The 26,007-nt window shown below is 38.8% G+C and overlaps 1 protein-coding gene across 1 annotated transcript in view; it reads right to left on the bottom strand.

Moving 5' to 3' along the window:
- Nucleotides 1–26,007, bottom strand: part of CADM2 (cell adhesion molecule 2) — a gene marked incomplete at both ends in the record, with an annotated part of 680,137 nt that overhangs the window by 188,808 nt on the left and 465,322 nt on the right. The window contains one exon of the mRNA XM_082009314.1: nucleotides 2,658–2,807. Within this exon, the coding sequence (XP_081865440.1) occupies nucleotides 2,658–2,807 (150 nt within the window). The remainder of the gene's footprint in view (nucleotides 1–2,657; nucleotides 2,808–26,007) is intronic.

Genomic DNA, 26,007 nt, shown 5'->3' on the forward strand with positions numbered 1-26,007 from the left:
AAGTTTTCATGATTTTTTTTATGCTTCCAGACATAAAAGAAATATCCTGTCATTCCTACGTGTGTCATTCTTATGAGCACATATATAGCAAATACCTTACTGAAGGGAAGTAAAGGCATGTAAATTTGATTTAGTTCTTTACATGGTAATATCCACAGTTACTCAGCTCTGATGAACATAAAAGCTACTGGTGGTGGTCCTCTGCTAAGGTTCTGTTTCCTACACAGAACTTAACCCTACACCATTGTGTACTCTACACCTACTCAACAGTTTTCATGAATTTTTAGGGTTTAAGAAACATAGCTATTAAACAGCAATTTGCATGGTGCTGAAGGGAGAAGTAAGATCTGAAGGTTGGTTTTGGCTAACATTAAGAATCACGTTTGAAAAGGCTCTGCTGAGGCACCACTGTCAATAAATTAAATGTAATGACTGGATGTAGTAGAAAGCTGCTTTTTATAGCCAAATTATATGCCTGGCTGGGAGAATTGGGAAAGGAAAGAAAAAAAAAAAAAAAAGGAAGCCTTTACAGTTCCACTTGCCAACTCATTTACTGAAAAAAACCACCAAGATATCAGAGCCATAAATATCTCTCTCCTTTTTGGCTCAATAATGCAAGTATCAAAAGCATGTAAAGGAAATCTCTTTCTTACCTATAAGAACACATGCATACATACACAGAAAAAAACTGCCAATAAAAGCTGTAACTTACATTTTCAGAAATAGCAGAATGTTTTCCTCGTAGGACATGGATGCACTGCTCACTCCCCTAGGTATACTCAAGTCTGGAAATGTCACACATAATGCAAAGCTTTGCCAATGTAAGAAAGGCTAAATAACTCTGACTGAAGGACCTAACGTTTTTCTTGACTGTATCAAGACATTTTCCTGTCTAATAGATGCACAGTAATCCCTCCGTAAAATGAATCATCAAGTATTCCTCGAAGTTTTGGGACAAGCTAACAGTTCAATAAAGAATGCAGTCCTTTAAATTTACACACTTTAGCTCCTCACATTTCCTGTGGGTAACAGAAATTGCTTCTAAGTACTTATTATGCTGCATGCCATTCAAATTCTGTTGCTTCAATTCATTATATTAAAAAGTAATACAAACTTCAATTATTCATTGTAAAAGTACAGATTTAGCTAAAGTACACAGAAAATCCAATTCACACCAAAATGGCTACAAAGTTCAAATTAATCTATTTGCAGTCCTCCCATGTCCTTCTCAGCATCCTTTAAAATGTCACTTATTTCATAAAAGATACAGATTTTGTGAGTATTGATGTGCTTTATCAACAGACGAGTTCTCTCTGCTTCTAGTTTTGCAGACATCATTTACACATCCCAAACCACTAACGATTACAGCTACAGTAAAGGGGTCCATATGAGTAAAGGTTACAGGACCAGACTTATGGCTCAAAGGTTTGCACCTTATAAATCTCTCATCTTCAATCCTACATTCAAAAGGTACTTATGGTTTCAAAGAAATTGCAAATCAAATGATTACACGCTACAGGAAATTATATAAAAGAGAAAGGAGCCACTTCAACACCATAAAGACATTCTATTCAGCTATTATATTAATAGCGAAAAAAAAAAGTATTTTGATTGCAGCTTCTGCAGGTATAAAATGACAGGTTTTAGACTCTACTTTTATTGAAGTGCATAGATCCACAAAGCATTTTCAGTCCTGCAAGGTGTTTTAAAGTCTTGTAATCATTCAGCAAAGCATTTGGACAGCACTTCTTTAATTTTAAACAGAGGAATAACTGCACTTGTTAAAATATGTTCTAGAGTACGTAGCACCTTTCAGAATAAATTCAAGCAGTAGAATTAAGTATAAAATACTGTTGAACTTTGTACCACTGAAACCAACAGCAAAGCTTTTGCATGTTTGAAGCCATGATGAATTTATTCCTTATAACTTTAGTTTTAATTTCTTTACAGAATCTAATCTAATCTAGTCTTTATGTTAACATTCTATTACATAAAATGTAATGCTTTTTAATTTCCGATTAAGATAAACGTCTTAAAACTATACTCTACTGCAGTGATAATACCCTTCTTTTTGTAAGGAATGGACATATTCCTGTCTTTTTTTTTCCCCTCTAACTTAACTAAATTAAAAATTCTATGCATGATATAATTGGAAAAAACAGGGCACTAAAACCGAGCATTTTTATTAGCTGTTTCAGTAAAAACACCTACCACAGAAACTGTATATTGGACTCACAACCAAACTGGAGTACACTTGAAGCAAATAGTGAGATTATACACATAAATATAACAAAGAAAAAAATATAAAAATATATATGTATCCACAAAAACACACATGCCAACAAAAGCAAGTGACAAGGTTTATGGACTACTTCTTCCCTTGCCAGCCTCTCACCACCCATAAATGCTCTTCCAAGATATTCCGCAACCATGTTTTCCAAATTAGCTTGCAATCAGAATTTCAAATATTATTCTTTTCCTTTAATAATAACATACAATTTTATACGCCTACTTCAGTAAACTCCCCTCCAAAAAAGATTATATAATAATTATAGCTGAAGACATATATTCCTAGCAAATATTTTCACATTAAAATATTAAAGGGAAATAGTTTTAAACAAAATTATGCAGAAACATGAGTTCAGGACATGATTTACCTTTCTTGTCATCGAAGTACAGTGTCTGTTGAGCTGGATTTGACCACTGGAGGGAGGTGTTATCATTTTGATCGACCCTGCAGGTCAAATTTGCTGTTCCCCCTTCAACAACCGTAACGTTCTGTGTAAGTGGAAACTGCCCTTGGCTGCCTGAGGAGGGAAGGGAAGGGAGGGAAGGGATGGAGAAGGGAAGAGAGAAAGAAAAAAAAAGAATTTAAGTTGTAGAACTGAATTTGTTGCAGCAACTTCCTACAGATGACAGAGCCTGAATTCAGAGTGATCTATTCTGACCAAAGAAATGTAGTACAATAAACTGAAAAAAAAATTATATTTGCAATATATTCTCTGTATCCGAGAAACAGATTAATTAAGAAATAGGGATTTTTTTTTTCTCTTTTTGTATCCCTTAAGTCATACGAATTAGTTCCAATATAAATACTCTGTAATTTTATCTCCTCAGACATACCCATACATCCATGATATGCCCTCACATAGGGTTCACATACCTACACAGATGTCTCAGTACAGATAATATACTTAAATGGCTGTTCAAAACATCACTGAAAGCATAACATAAAAATCCGCACAAGATTTTTAAAATGAGGGACAGGGCAGACTTGACTCCCTGTTTCTTTTTATGCTTTTTAAAGAACTCCCAGGACAATGTTTCTCCTGGGAGGTTTAGAAAGTTGTTGTAGAGCAAATGTAGTGTGAATCTAATAGTTGATGCATCCTCTGTTGAGGAAATATAACCTGATCCCATATGAAAATGGAAGTGATGATGTAGTAGCTCTCTTTCACATCTGTGGTTCTATCCCAAGGCATTATGAATCACTTTAAGTGCTTGCTGAAAAGTCACTGGGAAGATTTCCAAATACCTCTACACAATACAGGAACAGTATCACCTAGGTTCACACACACAGAATCACACACTGAATCACTAAGGTTGGAAAGGACCTTCAAGATCATCAAGTCCAACCATTAATCCAGCGCCACCATGTTCCCTAAACCATGTCCTGAAGTGCCACAGCCACACGTTTTTTGAACACTTCCAGAGACAGCGACTCCACCACCTCCCTGGGCAGCCTGTTCCAGTGCTTGACCACCCTCTCGGTGAAGAAATTTTTCCTAATATCCAAGCTAAACCTCCCCTGGCGCAACTTGAGGCCATTTCCTCTCGTCCTATCACTAGTTATTGGGAGAAGAGACCAACAGCCACCTCGCCACAACCCCCTTTCAGATAGTTCTAGAGAGTGATAAGGTCTCCCCTCAGCCTCCTCTTCCCCAGACTGAACACCCCCAGTTCCCTCAGCCGCTCTTTATAAGACTTGTGCTCCAGCCACCTCACCGGCTTTGTTGCCCTTCTTTGGACACGCTCAAGCACCTCAACATCCTTCTTGTAGTGAGGGGCCCAAAACTGAACACAGGATTCAAGGTGCAGCCTCGCCAGTGCCGAGTACAGGGGCACAATCACTTCCCTACTCCTGCTGGCCACACTATTCCTGATACAGGCCAGGATGCTGTTGGCCTTCTTGGCCACCTGGGCACACTGCCGGCTCATGTTCAGCCGGCTGTCAACCAGCATCCCCAGGTCCCTTTCCGCTGGGCAGCTCTCCAGCCACTCCTCCCCAAGCCTGTAGCGTTGCATGGGGTTGTTGTGACCGAAGTGCAGGACCCGGCACTTGGCTTTATTAAACCTCATACAGTTGATCTCAGCCCACCGATCCAGCCTGTCCAGATCCCTCTGCAAGAGCCCTCCTTGAATCACTAACATTTTCAATGGCATAGTTAGACTAAAGTGTTTATCTATTGTGAGAATAGCACACACCTTGTCAAAAGCACATTCTGACAAAGAGTACAACAAGGGAGCACAGTAAAAACATGGAAGTCATTTTTAACATGGATGATGAAAGAAAACTTCTTCAACAATAAGCAAGACATCATTTTCTGGGAGATATATTAATTTAATCAAGGATACAATGCAAAAGAAAGACAATCCAATAGTCTAAATTGAATATACACTTCTTTCTTCTCTCCTTTTATATAGGTTCTATTAACACAAGAACTCAAGGGCAGGTAGAGCTGCTAGCATAAGAAGTATAACGCCAAGATTGTCACTCAAGTGGGATGTGTCAAAAGTGAAAAGGCTCTTTATAGTCCTATAGGAGTGAAGAAGCTCACAGACATGTCATAAGTACATCAAGGAAATTATATAGAAAATGTTCACTAATTATACCAATACAGAATCACAAATTCTGCATAAAACCTTCAAAAGAAACGTCCTATTTTAGTGTCTCGCATCAGAGTTGTACTCAGCTAAGTTAAACTGAGGCATGCCTTCCATGTGGAAGGAATGGTAATATAGAAGTCTGTTATCTAGTATACAGGTATATCTAGTATACACAACCTGCTATTACTCTCATTAAATTACAGGCATCTTACAAAGGAAATAACCTTCTTGAGTATGAGTTGTGGATAAGTCTGTTATCTATTATACTGGTTTTCAGATGATCAGAGTAAGTAATTACTAATTAAGGGATTAATAACTGAACTTCTATTTGACCTGATGACGTTGCAAAAAATGTAATTCTAGCCACACTTTGATAGCTGTCCATTTCCCTATGTAAAATTGTTTTGATGGCCTTAGGCCTGGTACATAAGCATCTACAGCACTGAAACCATTAGCATTTAGGTAGTCTAACACTTTCCACAAATACTCTACAAAAAAGTTATTCTACTGCCTAAGTCTTTATACGCTGAACAAATTAACAAATTACCAGCAGCACTAAGGAAAGGTTATCTCAGTAAATAAAACTACAGTAAACCTTTTATTTAAACAAAAACACTTCCTTGTTTTGGTTTAAAAAAGTAAATAAAGGATTTCCATCAAAATTCCAAATATGAAAAACTGGTACAATTTCTGTATAAGCATCAAATTTATGTAGATGTCTAATGATCAAAAACTACTATGTACTGACATTTACTATAACAGGGTATTTACTATTAACAGGATAACAGATATAGTAAATAAAAAATAAGGAACATTGAAAACACCATGGTTAATTTAAATACTGCAAACAATAAATGCCAGAATTCTCATGACATCCTCTGTATCTGACATTTCATTAATCAAACCGTGCTTCTTGAAAAACACACGTTGAGAAATACTTGATGAGTGAAAAATCATAAACAAGAATAGAAAAAAAAGGAAAACAGAAAAGATTTGTCATTTCCTTCCATTTCTCCTCTTTCAATTCCAATGTGTCAAGTAACCTCAAGATACTGCATAAATTGCTTATCGCTTAGATTAAAATTTTAAAAACCTGATATTACTCTCATTAAATTACAAGCATCTTACAAAAGAAATAACCTTCTAAAGTATGAGTTGTGGATAAGAGGCTATAGAGGCTAAAATATTTTTTGCATATAAGAAGCATTAAACGGAACCTAGCACCAGAGATTAGCACCATGAAATCTGTAATTTACATTAAATAAGGTAGATAGTTAAAAAAAACCCTGCTGTAATGATTTAGGACCCTATTAACATGATTTGGGAGATCTGCCTGGCATTACCCTATATTCTCTTTCTGATATTATTGTTCTTATTATGAAGGTAGTGCAGTCTATCATTTGCTAATGATTGCCAAGTCACAGACTTGTTTGACCAGAAAAGTAGTTAGTAGGTAAACTTTTCTGATCAAGCATTTAAATGGAAACTAGATGTCATGATCTGAGAGACGACAGAAGAACTTTCTTTTCTCTGGCCATTCTACTGCGTCCTGATGTTCTGGGAGTAAGAATTTATCTAACATAGAAAAGTGAAAGCAAAGCATTCATCCTATCCCTTACCAATACAGAAGCTGTGTGGATCTGAAGAAGATGCACATAGCTTCATAGGAAGCTTGGAGTGGAGAAAGAGGTACAGAGAAAATGAGCCATTTAATCTGGAAACTAGCCCAAGTGGAAAGAAGTGAGCCTGTGTGGAACAGAGAAAAACAGAAAAAGCAAGACCAAAAGATGGATACTGTACACCTCTTAATTAAGACCAAAATTATTAGTAAGTGATAGGAAAACTAAGACAAAGAAATATTTGTGAGATTTATTTTATTGTTTGTATCAGCATCTAGATTGGGTTATTGAAATAGGAACTTTGGGGCTGGAAGGACTGGAGGAGGTTGTAAATGCATATAGCAGACAGATGAACATTACAGAAAGCATCAACATGGTGCCATTTAACACAGATTTATAAGTGTCAAAGAAGTGGTTTTATGCCATTAAAGATTAGATCTGGTTCCTGGGGACACTGACAGTGTTTCGTGGGAGAGGCCTCATTTCTGTTAAATAGGTAGGTAGCATGTTCCCAGGAAGCATGCCAGTGAAGCTGTCAGCCCATGCAAGCAAATGCTCGGTGGGATGAAGAACCCAGGCCATCGCTGACACAGACAAGGTGTTCTCAGCAGCTTCTAGGTATCACTGTTGAGCCGTGGAGGCAGCAGGCTCCCGCTGCAGCACAGCAACCCACATCTGGAGGCCACTGACTGGAATAACAACATCATTCCCCAAGAGACTTGCTTTGGAAAAACCCTTATGCCTGGGATAACTTATCACCACTGCAAAAAAGTATTCATACTCCCAGCATTGAGTATGCTGGTTCTGATCCATGTGAATAGCCCCATCAAATTAAAAATGCTTGGTGATAAGCCTTCAATAAGAAGGCAAGCCCAAAGGCCCTGCCAGATTGAGGCCAACATGTTAAAAGAAACACAGTTTTCATTATCATTTCAACAACTGGACACTATCACTCTAGTGATGAACAGTTCTCTAATGTGAACTAGTATGAACAGTTCCTAATACAGTTATTAAACTTCCATTTCTTCAATTCTTAATTTCTTCCTTAACTCTGGGAGTAGAGATTGAACAAGACAATGTCCTCTAACAAAAGCATTCCGCCCTGACTTGTTTAGCAATGGAAAACTCAGTGGCGCCTTCAGTAACTTATTTCAGAGAGCAACGGTCATCATTGTTTAAACAAGAAAACAGGATTTTACCCCTAGTCTGAATTTATCTCACTGCAGTACCTAGCATCCACTGGCTCTTGTTATATCTTTTTCCCTGCTCTGAAGAGTCCTCTATTAACAAATTTCTCTTTCTTTTGTAGGTACTTAGAGACTGTGATCATACCATCCATTAACCTTCTCTTTGATAATCTAAATAAATTGAGCTCCTAAGTTTTTTTATAGAAATCGTGTTTTTCTAATCCTTTAATTAGTCTGTGTCTCTTCTCTATGCCCTCTTCAATTTGCCATCTTTTTTCTGAAGTGTGGAGCCCAGACCTGTAAATCCCACTGTAACAGTCACAGCAGGAAAAAATACAAAGGTGACAGCACTTCTCTGCTAGCACTTCGTATTCTTGTTTGCCCATCTAAATGAGTCCCCTTGGCCACATGGTCAGATGAGGACTCAAGTTTGACTGACCAGTCTACCATGATGCCAGTGTTACTTCTCTGACACCACTCCAAAGACAGCCCCCCATTCCATTTCTACAACCTCCTCCTGTAGCTCTTAGATGTATGTCCTTATGTTTCACTGCACTGAAACACATGTTCCTATGAGCTCGTGACCTGTGCTCTTCATTATTTCATACATCCACAGTCTTTGTGACATTGGCAAACACTGCTGGCAACACTTGTGTTTCTAAAAACCAACTCTGAAAACCAGCTAAATAGTAGAGCGTCAACAGCTTTCCCCTATGCAGACAAATGCACAGAGTTGTGAATGGAGTTAAATCCAGTTGGCGGCCAGTCACAAGTGGTGTTCCCCAGGGCTCAGTTTTGGGGCCAGTTCTATTTAATATCTTTATCAATGATCTGGATGCAGGGATTGAATGCACCCTCAGTGAGTTTGCAGACACCAGCAAGTTGGGTGGGAGTGACTTCCTACCTTCTGTTCGAGGGTAGGAAGGCTCTACAGAGGGATCTGGGCAGGCTGGATCAATGGGGTCAGCTGTATGAGGTTCAATAAGCCTAAGTGCCGGGTCCTGCACTTCGGTCACAATAACCCCATGCAACGCTACAGGCTTGGGGAGGAGTGGCTGGAGAGCTCCTCAGCAGAAAAGAACCTGGGGGTGCTGGCTGACAGCCGGCTGAACATGAGCCAGCAGTGTGCCCAGGTGGCCAAGAAGGCCAACAGCATCCTGGCCTGTATCAGAGATGGTGTGGCCAGCAGGAGTAGGGAAGTGATCGTGCCCCTGCACTCGGCACTGGTGAAGCTGCACCTTGAATCCTGTGTTCAGTTTTGGGCTGCTCACTACAAGAAAAACATTGAGGTGCTGGAGCGTGTCCAGAGAAGGGCAACGAAGCTGGTGAGGGGTCTAGAGCACAAGTCTTATGAGGAGCGGCTGAGGGAACTGGGGTTGTTTAGCCTGAAGAAAAGGAGGTTTAGGGGAAACCTTATCGCTCCCTACAACTACCTGAAAGGAGGTTGTAGCAAGGTGGGTGTCAGTCTCTTTCTCAAGTAACAAGGAAGAGGACAAGAGGCAATGGCCTCAAGTTGGGCCAGAGGAGGTTTATATTGGATATTGGGGAAAATTTCTTCACCAAAAGGGTTGTCAAACATTGGAACAGGCTGCCCAGGGAAGTGGTGGAGTCACCATCCCTGGAGGTGTTCAAAAAACATGTAGACGTGGCACTTTGGGACAAGGTTTAGTGGTGGACTTGGCAGTGCTAAGTCAATGGTTGGACTTAATGACCTTAAAGATCTTTTCAAACTTAAAAGTTTCTATGATTCTCACATGACCTCAGCCATTTATCTATGCTTTACTAACCAATCTATACAAAAGTAATAATGATGCTTATTCAATTTGTAAAAAGATTCGGCTCAAAAAGGATAAAAAAAAATTCCCCACACACATATACTGTTAAACACTTCTATACTCATTCTACAAATGATTTGAGGTAATTTCTGTTCTCCCCATCTAAACATAGCTTCCTTCTTTGGGTATAAGCCCTTATAATAATGAAGTTAATTTTAAAAACATAAATGTCTTTATTTTTGGAACTTTTTTTATATTTGATGCACAAATTTTGGACACCATCAAGGAGTAAAATAAAAGAGACAGTGCATTTCCAAGAATTTTAAGATGACTTCCAGATTTTAATAATGAATCTAAGTCTACCTAAATCTCTTTAATTTCTGAATTGGACTCTCCAATGTCAAAAATACAAAAATTCTTGTGTTGTACTTAATTTATCTTGTTGAAAAACAAAAGTGATGATAGAACCTGCACTCACACAAATAGCAAACAATACTGAACTAAATTGTTCTTCAGTCCAGAAAAACTCGTACATGGTCAGCATGCAGGAGCAGAAAGGAATAAAGAATGTAGCATATGACTTAATAATAATTAATTATACATTAGATTTCAACATCCAGTGGAAAAACTCTAAGCACTTCCCGCACTGCTCATCAGTATATTAAGCATTTCAAAGATACATCAACTTTTAGCCTGCATTGTGCTAGCTGAACAAACCAACATGTTTTATTTGCCTCTAACCAGGTGGTCCCACCATTCCTGAAACAACTTAGTAGCCCTTCTCCTCATAGAATCATAGAACAGTTTGGGTTGGAAGGGACCTTTAAAGGCCCTCTAGTCCAACCCCCCTGCAGTGAGCAGGGACATCTGCAACTACATCAGGCTGTGCAGAGCCCCGTCCAGCCTGACCTTGAATGTTTCCAGGGATGGCACATCCACCACCTCTCTGGCCAACCTGTGACAGTCTTCCACTACCCTCATTGTGAAACATTTCTTCCTTATATCTAGTCGAAATCTTCTAGTTTAAAACCATTACCCCTTGTCCTATCGCAACAGGCCCTGCAAAAAAGTTTGTCCTCATCTTTTTATATTCTCTTCTTTGAACATGAGCAGCCAGGATGCTACACGCTGCTCCAGAAATCTTAGCAGTACAGTATACACTATTACTAGTAATTCCGTATTTCAGGTTGCAAGTATGGAAAAGACACCCAAATTTGGTACTTGTTCTAAGGGCAGATACTGAGACTTGCTTTAGGAGATGCACCAGGAGAAAAACTATCATATAAGATTACATGATGAGGATGGGACACTAGGCTTGCAAAGGCCAGGGCTGTCTTGAAAGTACGCACCCACATGGCCTCCAGACTTTTGCTGCCTGTCAGCTTTTAGAGAATGGAGACAAAAGCACGAGGCTGATCAGCCTCAGGAATATGGAATTATCCCTGTTTAGCTGAAGAAATATAAGGTAGGAGTATAAGATGGGGTGGTAAGAAGGTAAGATGGGTCAGGGGAGGGGCGTGAAAGTTCTATCTTTCACGTGAATTTTAATTTGCAACAAAGAGAAGTCCCCCTTCAAATACTACTTAGTAAGTATTAAAGGGTCATTTTATTTTTATAAACCTATAGAAAATGCAGAACATGTAAATAGTAAGTACTCTTCTGAACACAGCTTTTTATGTAAGTTCAGTGCAATTTACTGCCTACTTTATTATTAACTGAGATCATTGACAGGTATGATCAAGATAATGAATGTGACTCAGATGATCACCATTCTACAGACAGGGCTACCCATCCAGCTTGCTTGCTTTCTTCACAAGAAGTGGTTGGCAATGACACTTCTACCCTCCAACAGGAGGGTCAATCAGGCACATATATGTTCACTACACTACATACAGTTACATTCTGTTCCATGATCAAACCTTGAGGCAAGTCAAACAATTTAACTGTCTGTCTGGAGTATACTAATAAAGAAAGAATGAAAAAAAAAAAAGTGCTGATGGCCCACATTAAAATTCCCTTCTATCTGAAGAGGAAGCAAGAAGCTTCACTGGAAAACATTACAAGGTTATACAAGAATAAATTACAATAAGGAATGAAGCTGCTGCAAAAAGAAGGTAGCATTTAGATATCATTATCACCATGCTGTATCCCAGTTCCTCTGCTCATTTTAGGATGCTTTGTTAGCAAAATTATTTCAGCTATTTTGCCTAGATGGAGCTATTGTTAAGAATATTCTATCACAGTTGTTTTTGCAATAATTTGTGGAGGGCCAATACTGCTTTTCCAGTAGAACTGACAGGCTCATCTCTCGTTAGCCACAAGCCGTTTTCAGTCAAGAACAGCTTTTTTTTTTTTTTTTCACCCAGAAATTATGGCTCTACTGCTTTTACAGATTCTAAAACTGATTTTTATCTCAGTATGTGACAAGACTATGCAGAATAATTATCATTATTTGGTCCAGTTTGGAAACAATCATCTTGTGAGTTCATCTTGTGTTTATTTGTTTATGTTCGGGTTGGTTTTTTAGTTTTTGCAATTAAAATGAAAGCTTTTCAATGAGTTCAGCACTTCCATTTGATGCTTAGGTTATATATTCTAATCAATTTACCAGGCTAATTATAAATGTGACTTGGTAGCTGTAAGCCCTGAGAAAACATAATCTTCTTTTTACTTCCATTTCTGCAGAGGTCTGTTCTTGCAGGAAACAGTTGTGTTATAAATTAAGACAGTTTCACAGTATCAGTGCAGCAAGCTTTGCCTACTCATATCACTCTATATCAGAAAGCCATAAAAGAAATGAGTGTGGAAAGAGAGGAGGGACTTGACAAGAGGTGACAGCAATGAGTTAGCAATCTTTTTGGACACCGGCTCTACCTTCTCCTATGAGCCGGGCTGCCAGCATCCCTATGAGGTAAATGAAGTTTATCAGCATACCTGAGGGAAAGAATAGAGCCCATAGTTCTATTAATCCTCACACAGAAAGCTTACAGTGGAAATTTATCCTTCTTAGTCTTGTGTAGAACCACAAAGCAATGGGCTTTTTATTTGACACCTTTATAGCATGATGTCAGCCAAAACCAGAGCTCATAAAAATGCAAAACTGTATGAGAGGAAAAAAGAATATAAATCCTGAGTAAATTATTTTTCAAATCAGTCAGATTTTTGAATATTTACTTCAATAGGACCAAGCCCTAAAAGAAAAAAAAAACAAACACAAAACCAAAAACAGAGTACATATTTGGGTATTTGGGTAAGGAGGCAAGCAACGTACTACTTCAAATAGAAGCTTGCATCTGTAGGGAAAATGCATTGATTTTGGCCTTCTTTCTTAGCAAAGGAATGAAAAGATAAGAAACAAAAGCCAGTATGATGAAATATCTAAATATACTGAATCAGTTTCCTGGCTTTCTCTCTTTATTTATATATGAAATAATGCAAACATCTCTCCAAGGAGATGAAGTGTTATTAGCTTGTCTTTATCTAATTTAAAGAAAAATAATACTGTGAACTGCATTTCAGCAGGCATAAACTGAGGTCCGCATTACCATGCAATTATTGTTTCCTCTAACTTTTCAATAGGAATGAAAGCCCTTCTCTACTTTTTCAGCACAGATACCATATAGAAGGTTAGTGTCCTAGAAATTTTGAAGGAGGAAACTACAAAAGAGTTGTTGGTCCTATTATTTCATTTGACTTAATTTCTAAGAACAGTTTTAAGAGTCTGGTAAAATACTGGCTACAGATTAAAGAAGATTATCTCTTGATACATAACCACCTGCTTTACTATGTTCTAAAAGACAAGACAACAATGTAGCCTGTGTGCTACACTGTATTCATATAGCATTTTTAAAGAAAGAGAAATTTGCCTGAGCATCATTTGATACACAGAGAGTTTTTGACTGGCTAGATTGGTCTTTCCTAACTTGCTGTCTTAAATGGCAATAATTTAGTCCCATATCTGGATAGCATATACTTTTTAGAGTTGGTCCCTAGAATGTCCTGTAAATTGTTTTCTCACTAAAGAAACATTGTTTAAAAAACAAACAAACCAAAAAAAAAAAAAAAAAAGGTCTGCTCTGGTAACTATTACATGTTCCACTTGCAGAGAAAATTTGAGTTAATGAGAATGCTGCAGGAAGTAGTTACCACAGAATGACAGAGTTTTACAAGAGAGGGAAGAAATAACTCAGTAAATATCTGCTATCCCCAAACTGTGCATTCAAGGTCACTGGGCTTTTTTAAATGTTTAAGCAAGCACTAAAACAATCCAGAGGACAAGAGCATGGTGGTACAGACGCTGGTTTCAGACTACAGAATTTATGTTAGACAGCAATAATAGAGAAGGAGGAAGCCTTTGTTCCTTCCTTCACTCCCTGCATTTCAGGTGTGTGTTTCTACAACAGCAGCTAACTCAAGATCTAATTGATTCAGACTATATTTCAGTGACGGTGACTGCAGATATAAATTTGAGAAAATTACATATTGACGTACAATTATTCCACAAAAATAAACAGGAAAAAGTGTGAGAGACACAAGTACACACAGAGAGTACTATATCCTAGGAACCCCGCATAAATGACTATTTCTTACTCTTTTCAGACTATCACCATGGTATTATTTGCCTGGGAATGGAGAAGAGTATCCAGTGATTTCTATTTCTTTCCTTCCCTTCCCTTTCCTTTTCCTTTCATTTTCTTTTCCTTTCTTATTTTGAAAGGGGAAAAAAGCATTCCCCTCCACCACTCTAAATTCCTGATGGAGAGTACAAACTCCAAAATAAAGTGAATTTCATCTTCCCACGACTGTGGTAAGAGGCTGCTGAATTTTCTGTTTCTCATAAGCGCAAACACAGTTTAGAGCTTTCTGTCACTTCTCGCTTTAACGTGCTTTGCTCAGTTCTTTGTGCTGTAAGAAACTGTAAGGCCCTTTTTCTCTAAAAGCAGGAAGGTACCCAATTCTAACATGAAGAATAAGGAATTGGGCACTTTCATTTCTTTGAGGATCTGAGCCTCATTGTCACCACATTTCCATTCCAAATCTGTAAAAAGGCAATAATGGCATTTTCCTACTTCACATCAGTGCTCCCAGAAGAAAATGCACCAAAAAAAATTACACAGAAGCCAGATAATAGGGTAATGGAAGAAATATACAAAGCTAAGGTGGAGACAAATATATATACGCATACAACCCTATCAAATCTACCACTTCCTGCAAAGCTACAACATACCATGTGCTCTCTTCTCCCCCACATCAAAGTATCTCATCAAACTAACTGGTACTCCTTGAAGTTAACACAACCAAAAAAAGAGTAAGGCAGATCAGCGCTCGTAAAAGTCAGTCAGAGCCTCCACTGGTTTAAGTCGGTGTCAGTATTAAGTACTGATTAAGTACTGAAAGTAGTTTCTGTTACAATTTATTACTTCTGTGTTCACTCTTCTCCTTTGAGTAACAAAATGAAATGAAATTCTGGACATGGCATTTTAAAAGAAAATTAAAAAGCTGTAAACACACAACTTACCAGACCTTTAAGGACTGACCAACAACCACACAACACAGAGGGTTCTGGGAGGTGCACAAGCAGGCAGTATAGGTCAGGGCTTTGACTTTGTCTTTGCCTAAGTGTGTGCTACTGCTTACAGGTACGTTTAGGACAACGGTGACTTAGTGATAGCATTGAAGATAGGGATCTGAGTTTTTCAGAAACTGAAGAATATTTTAGGGACTTTAAGGACGAAATGAAATTCATATTTGGGAATGTAAAGCAGATCAACAAAGATCATAAGCTAGTGATAATACTTCTACAGTAAGTAATGAAATGAACATAGATAAGAAATTTAATTTAGAAAACATATTTCCAACAGAAATATACATGACACTCAAGCAATATTAGCTCATCTCAAAAAAAGTCAGTTTTGCAGAGAATAGAGGAAGGTTCCTCTCTCTCCTAATATAGGCCTTCTACACCCCACCCCCCCCCAAATCATACAGGTAAAACAGTAGCCCATCAGCCTATACTGCTTGTCTTTTAGAGAACCATAGAATAGTTTGGGTTGGAACGGACATTTAAAGGCCATCTAGTCCAACCCCCCTGCAAGAAGCAGGGACATCTGCAACTAGATCAGGTTGCTCAGAGCCCCGTCCAACCTGACCTGGAATGTTTCCAGGGATGGGGCATCTACCACCGCTCTGGGCAACCAGTGACAGTATTTCACCACCCTCACTGTGAAAAAATCCTTCCTTCTGTCTAGCCAAAATTTACTTTCTTTTAGTTTAAAACCATCACCCCTTGTCCTATCGCAACAGGCCCTGCTAAAAAGTCTGCTCCCATCTTTCTTATAAGACACCTTTAAGTACTGGGAGGCTGCAATAAGGTTTCCCCGGAGCCTGCTCTTCTCCAGGCTGAACCACCCCAACTCTCTCAGCCTGTCCTCACAGAAGAGGTGCTCCAGCCCTCTGAGCATTTTTGTGGCCCTCCTCTGGACCCGCTCCAACAGGTCCATGTCTTTCCTGTGCTGAGGGCTCCAGAGCTGGATGCAGTACTGCAGGTAGGTCTCACCAGAGAGGAGTAGAGGAGCAGAACCACCTCCCTCGACCTGCTGGCCGCATTGCTTTGGGTGCAGCCCAGGAGACGGTTGGCCTTCTGGGCTTCGAGCGCACATTGCCAGCTCGTGTCCAGCTTTTCCTCCACCAGTACCCCCAAGTGCTTCTCAGCAGGGCTGCTCTCAATCCCTTCATCCCCCAGTCTATACTGATACCGGGGGTTGCCCCAACCCAGGGGCAGGACCCTGCACTTGGCCTTGTTGAATCTCACGAGTTCAACATAAAACACCACCTTCCATTTTTTGAATACTACCTGAGCCTAAATATCATGGGAATATTTACACCTGTATTGTCAATTTAAAAGTAAATCATGCAGCTACACATGCTATCTGACTTACCTTGTGAGTTCTTTGTATGTCACAACAAACTATCATGCAATTGTTTAGCAATGATAAAATATAATTTAAAATATACTGTCAGTATTATTTGAATACAATGTATTAATAGAAATGATCCATTAGCAAGTACTTGTAAGGGCACTAAAACAGACTGTAATGAAATACAATTAAGGCACACAATTTTCACACATTTTCCCTCCTGTCTCCATGTGATAACTCATTGCAAGCCACAGATGTTTGGCACTGTGATGGAATGACCCAGCCATTTAGCCTCTTAATGTCCACCGCACTTCAGCAATTGCAAAAAACCTCAACAAATCAACAACAAAAAAGGAAATCAAAAAAGAACACACGTGTTCTGATGTACTCCAGCCTGGCACAGCACGATTCCACATTAGGGACATGGCCACAAGGCCTGAATTAATATTTTGTGTGAGAGATTTTCTCTCTAGTTCAAAATATCCAGAAAATACTGATCAGCATCCAAAAGGTTACGTGTTTATCTGAACATAATGCAAACCATGCTGCGGGAGACTAAGGCAGACCTGTGGGGACGTCCTGCCTCAAACGCCTCCCGTGGAACACACACCCGCACCCACGCCCCGTGTCACAGACCGCTCCCCGCCGCCAGGCGCGCGTGGTGGGCGGGGACAGAGGCGCGTGCTACCCAGGGCACCTTGCGATCGTCGCGTGGGCACTGAGGAACGTGTGAGACGTGCCGTTTCCCCGGGCAACCCGAGCAAAAAGGCGGGACCGGAAGGTATAAAAGGCCGTGATGGCGGGGGCTGGGCGGAATTCCCCCCGCCAAGACAAGGCATCGGTGGGACCCACGGTGGTGACGCTCCCCTGCTTCACCTCTGCCTTCGCTGTCTTTTTCCTTTCTCTGTCCCACTCCTTTCTTCGCCGAAAAAGCTTGGAGCCTTCCCAACCGATGTACAACCTCGGCTGTGGTTTCATCTCGACCGGGGTGATCGTATTGAACTTTAAAGGTCTGGACTTTTCTGGATCCTTACCCGTGCCTACTCTTTAAATTGCATATGATTAACACAAGTTCATTTTATTAAAAAAAAAACCAAAACAAACAAAACAAAAAAAACCCCGTGAAACCAAGAGTTACTTAAAATGAGATTGGTGTAGGACTGTAGATACATATATTTTAATACTCTTTAACAATAAATCTTTCCAGTATCTAGAAAGTAAATAGTAGGAAAGGTGCCCTGAAGCAATGCCCAAAGTTTATGGCAATACATTGAAATCCTCTTTCAAGCACAGTCCACCCAGAAGCAGTTTCACAGGTAAACAAGTGGGGTAGGGAAGAATACGAAATTATCAACCACAGTTTTGCAACAATTATAAATGGGGGAATCTAATCCTTCTCAAGGAAGGTATTCCTAGAAAGATAATACAGAACCTCAGGAATGTCCAGAAAGTTAATTATTAGAAAGTCACAAAAGCACTTTTATCTTCCTGGGATACCGTTTGAATGGTTGATAACCAAGGCGAGCAGGTGTCTATCTCTCCCCTTGCAAGAACAGTTGAAAGACAGGCAGCTAAGAGGCAAGAAAACTACAATCCTATTCGGACACATCCACAAGAAGACAAAATCCCTCACCCAAACCTATATTGAGGTGTCAGTTGGAGCAAGTGTTCTGAAAAATGTTGCACATTTATTTGGCCTCTACAATTAGCATGAAGATTCAGCCCATCTAGGATCATGCAGGCTTCGGGTTTTTTGTTTCTTTGGGGTGGTTTTTGGTTGGTTGGTTTGTTTTAAGAAGATGGGAAGAATGCTAGGTTGCCACATCGCTTCGTATAAGTTGTTCTTCCAGAACTGAGAACTACAGATACTCTTATAGAGAGCTTCAATACGGAACACATGACAAACAACAGCTAATGTACCGAAGCAGTAAATGAATCCTTTCCATAGACTTCCTAAATCAGGTCCACAGGTTTCCTCTTTAATCCCGTAGGTTTCCTCTTTTCTGTGAATTAAGAATTTGCCTAAGCTATTCAGTGTTAACAGCTGTCACTACCTGATCAAACTACACGCCGGACATTTGCAACTGTTGCAGGATTCTACATGCTAAACTCATGTTGCTTGTGTTTCCATACCACTTGGTAGTGCCTCGCATTGCCCCAGGTGAGTCTCTGTCCACAGACTGCATGTATTACCCTTGCATTCAAGCCAGATATTCCACTGATGGGCTTGCAGAACCTGTCCTGATCTCACAGATACTTCTGTAGCCTAATCATAGCCTTTCCCACAGCAGTACCTTGTTAAAATCTTGGCTTGACATACTCTGGGGATATATGAAAGCGTGTAACAGTAATACTGGGTGAAGGTATTTTGGAAAATAGTAAATTTTACTTGAGTTCTGTTAGTGTAATACAGTATGGACAAATTAAACATACTTGCAAATAAAATCCCTTTGATAACAAATATATTTACTGTAAAAATTATTGTGAAGGGTGTTTGTTAAAAAGCAGTGCTGTCTTAAAGGTGGGAAATATTGTGCCTGCAGATGGTTTTGATCTGAACAGGCACTCCCTTAATGACTTGCCTAAATGATTACTAAAAGCTTTTCCACTTGTGATCATCGGTATATTCACAAAGTTTTTGTTACTGGTGATTTCACCCACCATGTTAATATTTACCTTCTTTGATGTTTGACTCTTTTTGTAGTACAGAGGAGATGTCTGAAACATAGCTCTGTTTAAGCTAATTAAAGTTCTCATATGAAACAATAGTTTTAAAACTGACTTGGTACTTGATTTTCTTTTTCCCCTCTTTTGGTTTACATAATAACACCAGGAATTCGGTCCGCAGAATGATTGCTGTATATGGCTCTAGTAGCCCTTTTGAGCCTAAGTGGCACCAAACTAAACAACAAAATTACTTAGGCCAGATTACACTTTCAGGCACCAGAACCCAGGCTTGAACTAAAGGACATGAAAGGTGGTTTACACCAAATGACGATGTATATTCTCCTCTGTCCTTTACCGTTGTTGCTTCACCACTTGCTCTTTTTCTCTGTTGTGTGTCGTGACACAGAATGGCCGATTCTCTTCCAACGACCTTCTTCACACTACTTCTATTTCCAAAAGAGAGAGGGAGCTTATTCTGGTGCAAGCTTCTGAGTAAAGGGAATATTTTCTCAGGTGACTGCTTTTTGTCTGGCAACCTAGGTGGCTTGCTCCTATTAGCAGATACTAGAAGATTAGGATTGCATCCTGCTATTCTTTGACGTACCTGTTCCCTAATGAGTCTTGCATGCTGATCAGTTGTAGATGTGGCTCTAATTTTGTGCAATTTAGATATCACTGTACATAAAACTACACAAGACTTTGGTGTACTTTGAAATATAATCACTTACTCCACTGACTTTCTTTTTTCCTCCCTACGGTCTATGAAATATCTATTGATATGGCAGTGCTGATCTGTAGCAGCTCTCCCGGCTGACTTAGGCCAGCAAGCTGCTCATGAATCTAGCAGATGTTTCAGTTGTCTAGGCCAATGGAAACCTTATGGACCCTTTTTTCTTCATCTCCTCCCAGGAGCAAATGTTAGTACAGCAGATATCTGGATGTGTGCCATGTAGCAACAGAGACGGGGAAAAGCTGCTGTGGCTTTGCTAAGCATGGTACTGTATACTGATTGTGGGTTTTTTCCAGTCTTCTGTAAGAGAGTTATTTACAAATGCCACACTCCTCATATATAGCCAAACGTTAAATCTGTTTTATTAAACGTATCCCTAGACTTCCCCTGTTGTGCTATTGAGCCTTAGATTAATACACAGATGTAAATTAGAAAGGTACATTCATGTGTTAGACTTCGTTTTCCCTGCCAATACAAATTTAGAAGTGCCTAAATGCAAGTTGCATTTAGCATCGTGTCCCTAATAGAATGTACAGACTGCGTCAAGGAAACTGTTAGGGGGGGATTTAGGTACAAGAACAATTCAAATTTTTAAAATTTAATTTAAAATACATTAATTAAAAGGAAATTATGTGCCTGAATTCTCCAGCTGCCCTCAAAAATAGCTATATGGAAAATAATCTTTTTGTTATCAATTGACCTTGCTTTCACAGTAGATGAAAGGAACAGTCTCTTATTGAAAATCTCTAAGTTTTTATTCTACAGTCTGTTTCTTTTTTTATTGAGACCTTTGGATCCCTTTTATTTGTGAGAATTTAACAGAGGGTCTGTGATTTCCAGTGGTCTGTGAAAAAAAACCTTCAACCCAAAGATCATATTTGTCTGAAATTCTTGTCCTTACTGTTCTTAAAGGTAATGAGTTGGTATGACAAAAGGAATCAGCAGAAAAACATTTTCCAAATTTCTTCACTTTATGCATTCATGAGATGTATTTTTAGATATAGGCATTCATTAATCCACAAAAAAAGGGAGCACAAAAAGGGAGAGGACAGGCGTACCTGTGTTAAGCCAATGGCAGAACTAGGAACTCAGAACTGACTTCTGAATTTCTGTAAGAGGCAGTAAAATGTTACCATTAGCTGGACAGAAATCTTTGTCTCTTTTTAACTAAAAAAGCCTATGATCTGTAAACAGGCCAACAGAATAACCTTATTCATCTATTATTGTGAATTAGAAGAATTGCATATTTCTTGGGAAGCAATTCCAACTCCTCACAACAACATGGATGTCAATACAATGGTGCAGATTTTCTGTCTTTTTGAAAAATTATGTTTTGGTATGTCCTCTTGCCCAAAGAATCCCTTACGGATCTGGAATGAGATTCACAGTTGATTTTTTGCCTTTTGAATGCTGTTAATTTATCAGCTCCATATAAACACTTTGACATTTTTACAGCTAAGTTGTACTTAAAAAATTATTAATTTTTATTTGAAAAGGTAAACCTAAGGAACTACAATAGCTGTATTAGTGCTTTAGTATAAAAAAGTTTTAGTGAATTTTATAATATGTGAAACACGGGCTCTCTGCAATAACAATTTTTTTAAAAAAACACTGATATGTAAGAAATCAGCGAGTATATTGATATGTGCATTAAAGTAATTTTCTAGATCAGTGAATACATGTCAGCAATGGTTGACTAGATTTCCTGCTTGGCTGTAAGAATATTTTAGTTGAAGCCTTTTATTTTATAATTTACTGAATTATTCTAAAAGTTATTTGTTACCTAACAAAATGTTGACTTGAATAAGCTTCTTCTAGAAAAGAGAGAACAACGTTCATTCTGCACATTGTTGAGAAGACATTTACTGGTGTCAAATTTGCAGGATAGCCAAAAATTCTGTTACTGGTCACATTAACATTACCTTACTTCTTGCATTTTATGTAATAAATTGATAGCAATATGAGTTTTTTTCAGGATTAAATCACATTTATTTTCTTGTGGCCAAAAAGCAGGAGAGCTAACATACATATCTTTAAAGCCCAGCAAGGTAAGTGGCTGTAGAGTGACCATATATCAGGGAAAAAAGTGCAGTGCAGTTGGAGGTTTGCTTGATGGATGACAAGCATCTTTGGAACAAGCTTTAATCTTGCTAGCGTGGATGTCAGTAGCTCAGGTGACATAGCCACACATGGTTATTACCTGAATTAGTGCCATAGTCACACACCCATACAAAAATGAAACTCTGAGTTCAGTAAGGGGTGTTGCAATGAGTCAGGAAGACAAAAAACGATTCAGCAAGTGGGGATAAGCAGCCCCTCCTCTGCAGCTCATGGAGTAAGAAGCAGCAATATTCATGGGAGGAACATACAGGGCAACCACAGGTGTGTCATTTCCTTAATCACCCTAAAGGATGAAACATTTGAAAAACTTACCAAAAATGCTGCTATGCAATTAGGAAATGCAAAGAAAATTCTCAATTGCATCTTTTATTGCACAGCAGTCAGGTTAGCAACCTGACAATGTGTGAGCTGCACAATCGCATGCAACATTTACGTGATTCTTCTTGCAGTCGGTTCTACCGAGTGTTTGTTAATTACATTAATATTGAGAGTTGACAAGTTTTAGTCATAAGAAGAAAAGGCAAACAGAGCAAGGGTGAATTAAAATGCCTTAAAATATACTGCAAATTAATTTTTTAAAAAGTAGGGGCTTGCCTACACTCTGAAAAAAGAAAAATCTCCGACTTAGTAAGGAATTCATTATATGGCAGAGGACAATATCCGACAAAATTCACAAAACTGATTTATCAGCTTCAATAAAGAGAATTTTTTTTTTTTTTTTAATCTCAGCAGTTACCACAACTAGCCTAAACAGACATACACCTACATTCGGGAAATATAAATGCCAAGGACCACATTTACATATCAGGGGAGGGCAGGAGAGAGGAGGAGGAGACACAGTGACTAACATCTGTTGGACAGATTGAGACGAGTAGACTTTTTCTGGACAGCAGAGTGCATTTCTCAGGCGAAGAAATAAAAGAGCAATACACTGAATGAATGTGTTTCAAGATGGAGTAATGTAGAAATATGAGGTTTTGAACTTTCGATTTTTAAAGTAAGTTTTTAAAATGCATTGCATACAACTGACTGTTGGGTTTAAGTCTTCAGAATGAGCGTAATCCTTTTAGTGACTTTCAATCATAGTATGTTTCTGTATCTGAGTAAAATTTATTGTAGATGGTCTTTGTTGTTGTTTTTTTAAACTTAAACAATAGGAAATGAAACATGAATATTTCTAAATCTTGTTGCCTGCTTACATTCAATGAATTTTTTTCTTTCTGTTTGCACAGAGCACCTCTTTCTTGGCATTCATCCACTCACCAATCGGAATCCCTGCCTGAAAGACTATATATGAGAGGAAGGTAAGAGTAGAACTGATCTCCCTCAACAAATGCCTTTGTTTTGAGTATCAAGACTTCTGTATTCACAAGACCATGCACTTGTTTATGTACACTGACAAAGCAAACAAGCAAGCACTTAGAACATGATGTGTTCTATTAACATCATTACTGCAAATTTTATACCCTCACATATCTATCTACGTGTTTGCTGCACAGACTCCTTTGACTGCAGCCATTATAGAGTAGCTGCTTTTTTTTCTGAGGTAGTTAGCTAAGAATATAAAGATTTGAAAATTGTTTCATTTGGGAAGGGAAGCTGATGACGTAGTAGGGTTTTTCTGTGATGAAGTCATACCAGTTTAGAAAGAGCACACAAAGTTCTAAGTCTCTGAGAACACAGCACATGAAACAACAGAAAAGGTGATTTTGCCCATGATTCAAATCTTTTCTCAGTCAATACTCAGCCTGAAGTCATCTGTCACACTTTTCCTCCCCCCAGTCTGTAGTCCAGTCCTCAATGCTTTCTCTCCAGAACAGATCGCAGGAAGTAGCTAACTACTACAGTACTAAGTCCTACAAGGGCTCACTTATGCTGTTTCTGACCTAGAGCAAGCACAGCTATCTCCACACTATACTACAATTCGCAGTGTAACCGTCCGTTTTACTGATATTCCTGAGCTTCTTTCACAGAAGCACAAACACAAAATCATATCAACAAAATTATATGTTCAGATAAACTAAAGCGTTATCACCAGTGTCTCTCTTCCATGTCTGCCCTTTAGGCCTGGCAGTTGTGGGGTAGAGGTCACTGTCCTTTTCAGCATCATTATGTTGCTTTTTTAAACTATCTGAAGTCCAATAGTTATGTATCCCCTTTTCAGGAAGATACAGCAAAATCCATAACAATACCTCTCTAAACCCTTAGTGAAAAACTAGCTCTTCTATAGGCTTGTACTTCTTGATATTACAAGTGCTGTTTTACTCACTTTTGGATGTTGCTGCTTCTGCTTGACTCTGAGAATCAAAGGAACAGTAAGAATGATACTAATGAAGGCATCTTTTAGCATCACGCATTGTATAAAAAGCCTGAGCGAGTTCTCCTGAGCACTGTGGAATTACAGTCTATTACATGCCTTTATAAATCTTTCTTATATCATTCATTGGACTTTCCATTCTTCAGTTCTCCCAGAACAATATCCACTGATGAAAACGGATTTATCAACACAGTAAAGCCAATGAGTGAAAAGCCAGGAGAAATGTAGCCCGCTGTAAAATAATCCACTTCTAAAAAAATCGTGAGCATAAAAGAGGATTTGATCTTCTCATTTAATTTGATCCATAATTAAATCATGTCTAATTTAGACATTCTTCCATTTACAATTTATACTTTCTGTCATCAAAGCAGTTGCCTTGAAGCCTTTTGTCAAGCAGGCTTCTCATGTACAACAGACTTGGATCAGTAAGTCTACCTTACTCTTTCATTGGCAGCAGACTCTTAGAAGATCTCTGCTGCTTTTCTCTAGATGCTTATTTCCCTTGCCAACTGCTGCTTACTTTGCCCTGTGCGCTGCTGAACCGCTTGCTCAGTCAGGCTGGCCAGATCTTGAACTGAATCTATGAAATGATTCAGTTTCAACAGTCCCAGGCTGGTTGGCAAACAGCTGAATCAGTGCAACCAAGGTCGTGAGGACTGGGAAGAACTTCTCTGATACCAACTCGTAAGAGAGAAAACTGGTATCAAATCACATTCCTGTGATTTCTCTGCAAGAGGAACTTATATGCACACAGATGCGCGCAGCAAATATAGCACTGAATAACAATGCAATATGATCATAAAAGATGACTCAAAACCCAGCCCAGTGCTAACAGTACACTAAACTCGCTTTCAGAAACAACTTACCATAAGATTTCACAATATAAGTTTACATCTTTAAAAGTCCAGGAATAATTGGTTGGCTTTTACTAAAACATAATTCTGCCCCATGTTTTGAGCAGAACAAAACAAGGCAACTGCTACGGTCTCTAAATAAGCTGCTGTAACAGTGTCTGTTCCACTGAAAGACTCTAATGCTATTTACACTGCTTCTGGGCAATTATTTTGAAATAACAAATTTGCTGTAGCTAGCGCATCTCATTCCCCTCGCATGGAAATTTTCCTTTCTAGGAGTATATACAGGTCCTCAGAAGATGCCCTCTGTAAAAAGAGGCTTAAACTAGTTTGCTTTGGGGCAGCAGGGCAAAACCAAACAAAAACCAAAACAAAACCACACCCTGCTTATGTTTTCAGCAAGAATCACTTATATACAGCTGTTGTAGACCTGCACTGGCCCATAAAGAGATTTTTTTTTAATTTGTCTAATCTTTACAACAGGCAGAACAGCTCCAAGGAAATATACCATCATGAAAAAATTGTTTAAAATAATGAACCTGCTCCAAGAGAGGACGAAAATAAGAAGAAAAAACAAGCAACTGAAATTATGATTTGGGATTTGCATAAATATTTCAATTTTTTAATGCAGTGCCGTATGGAAAAAAAATATAATCCAGCAATTCCAGGAGCTAGAGCTTCAATAAAAAAGAAAACAAATAGAACATGAAACAGCATGAGACTTGTCACGGGACAGCAGGAGATAACAACTCTCTTCTTCGTATTACAAATGAAAATGTGAAAGAAACAATTCCGTGTTGCACTGCTACTGCACTCCAATTCCTTTGTTCCAAAAGCCACACTAAATCCGTTAAGCTGCTGCTACAAGAGCAGGAAAAGCATGAAAATTCTATGCTGGTCTATATTTTAGAACTGGTTGAGCAATACAGAAGA

This window comes from Phaethon aethereus (assembly GCF_964289735.1).
Source record: "Phaethon aethereus genome assembly, chromosome: 1".
Lineage (NCBI taxonomy): Eukaryota > Metazoa > Chordata > Aves > Phaethontiformes > Phaethontidae > Phaethon > Phaethon aethereus.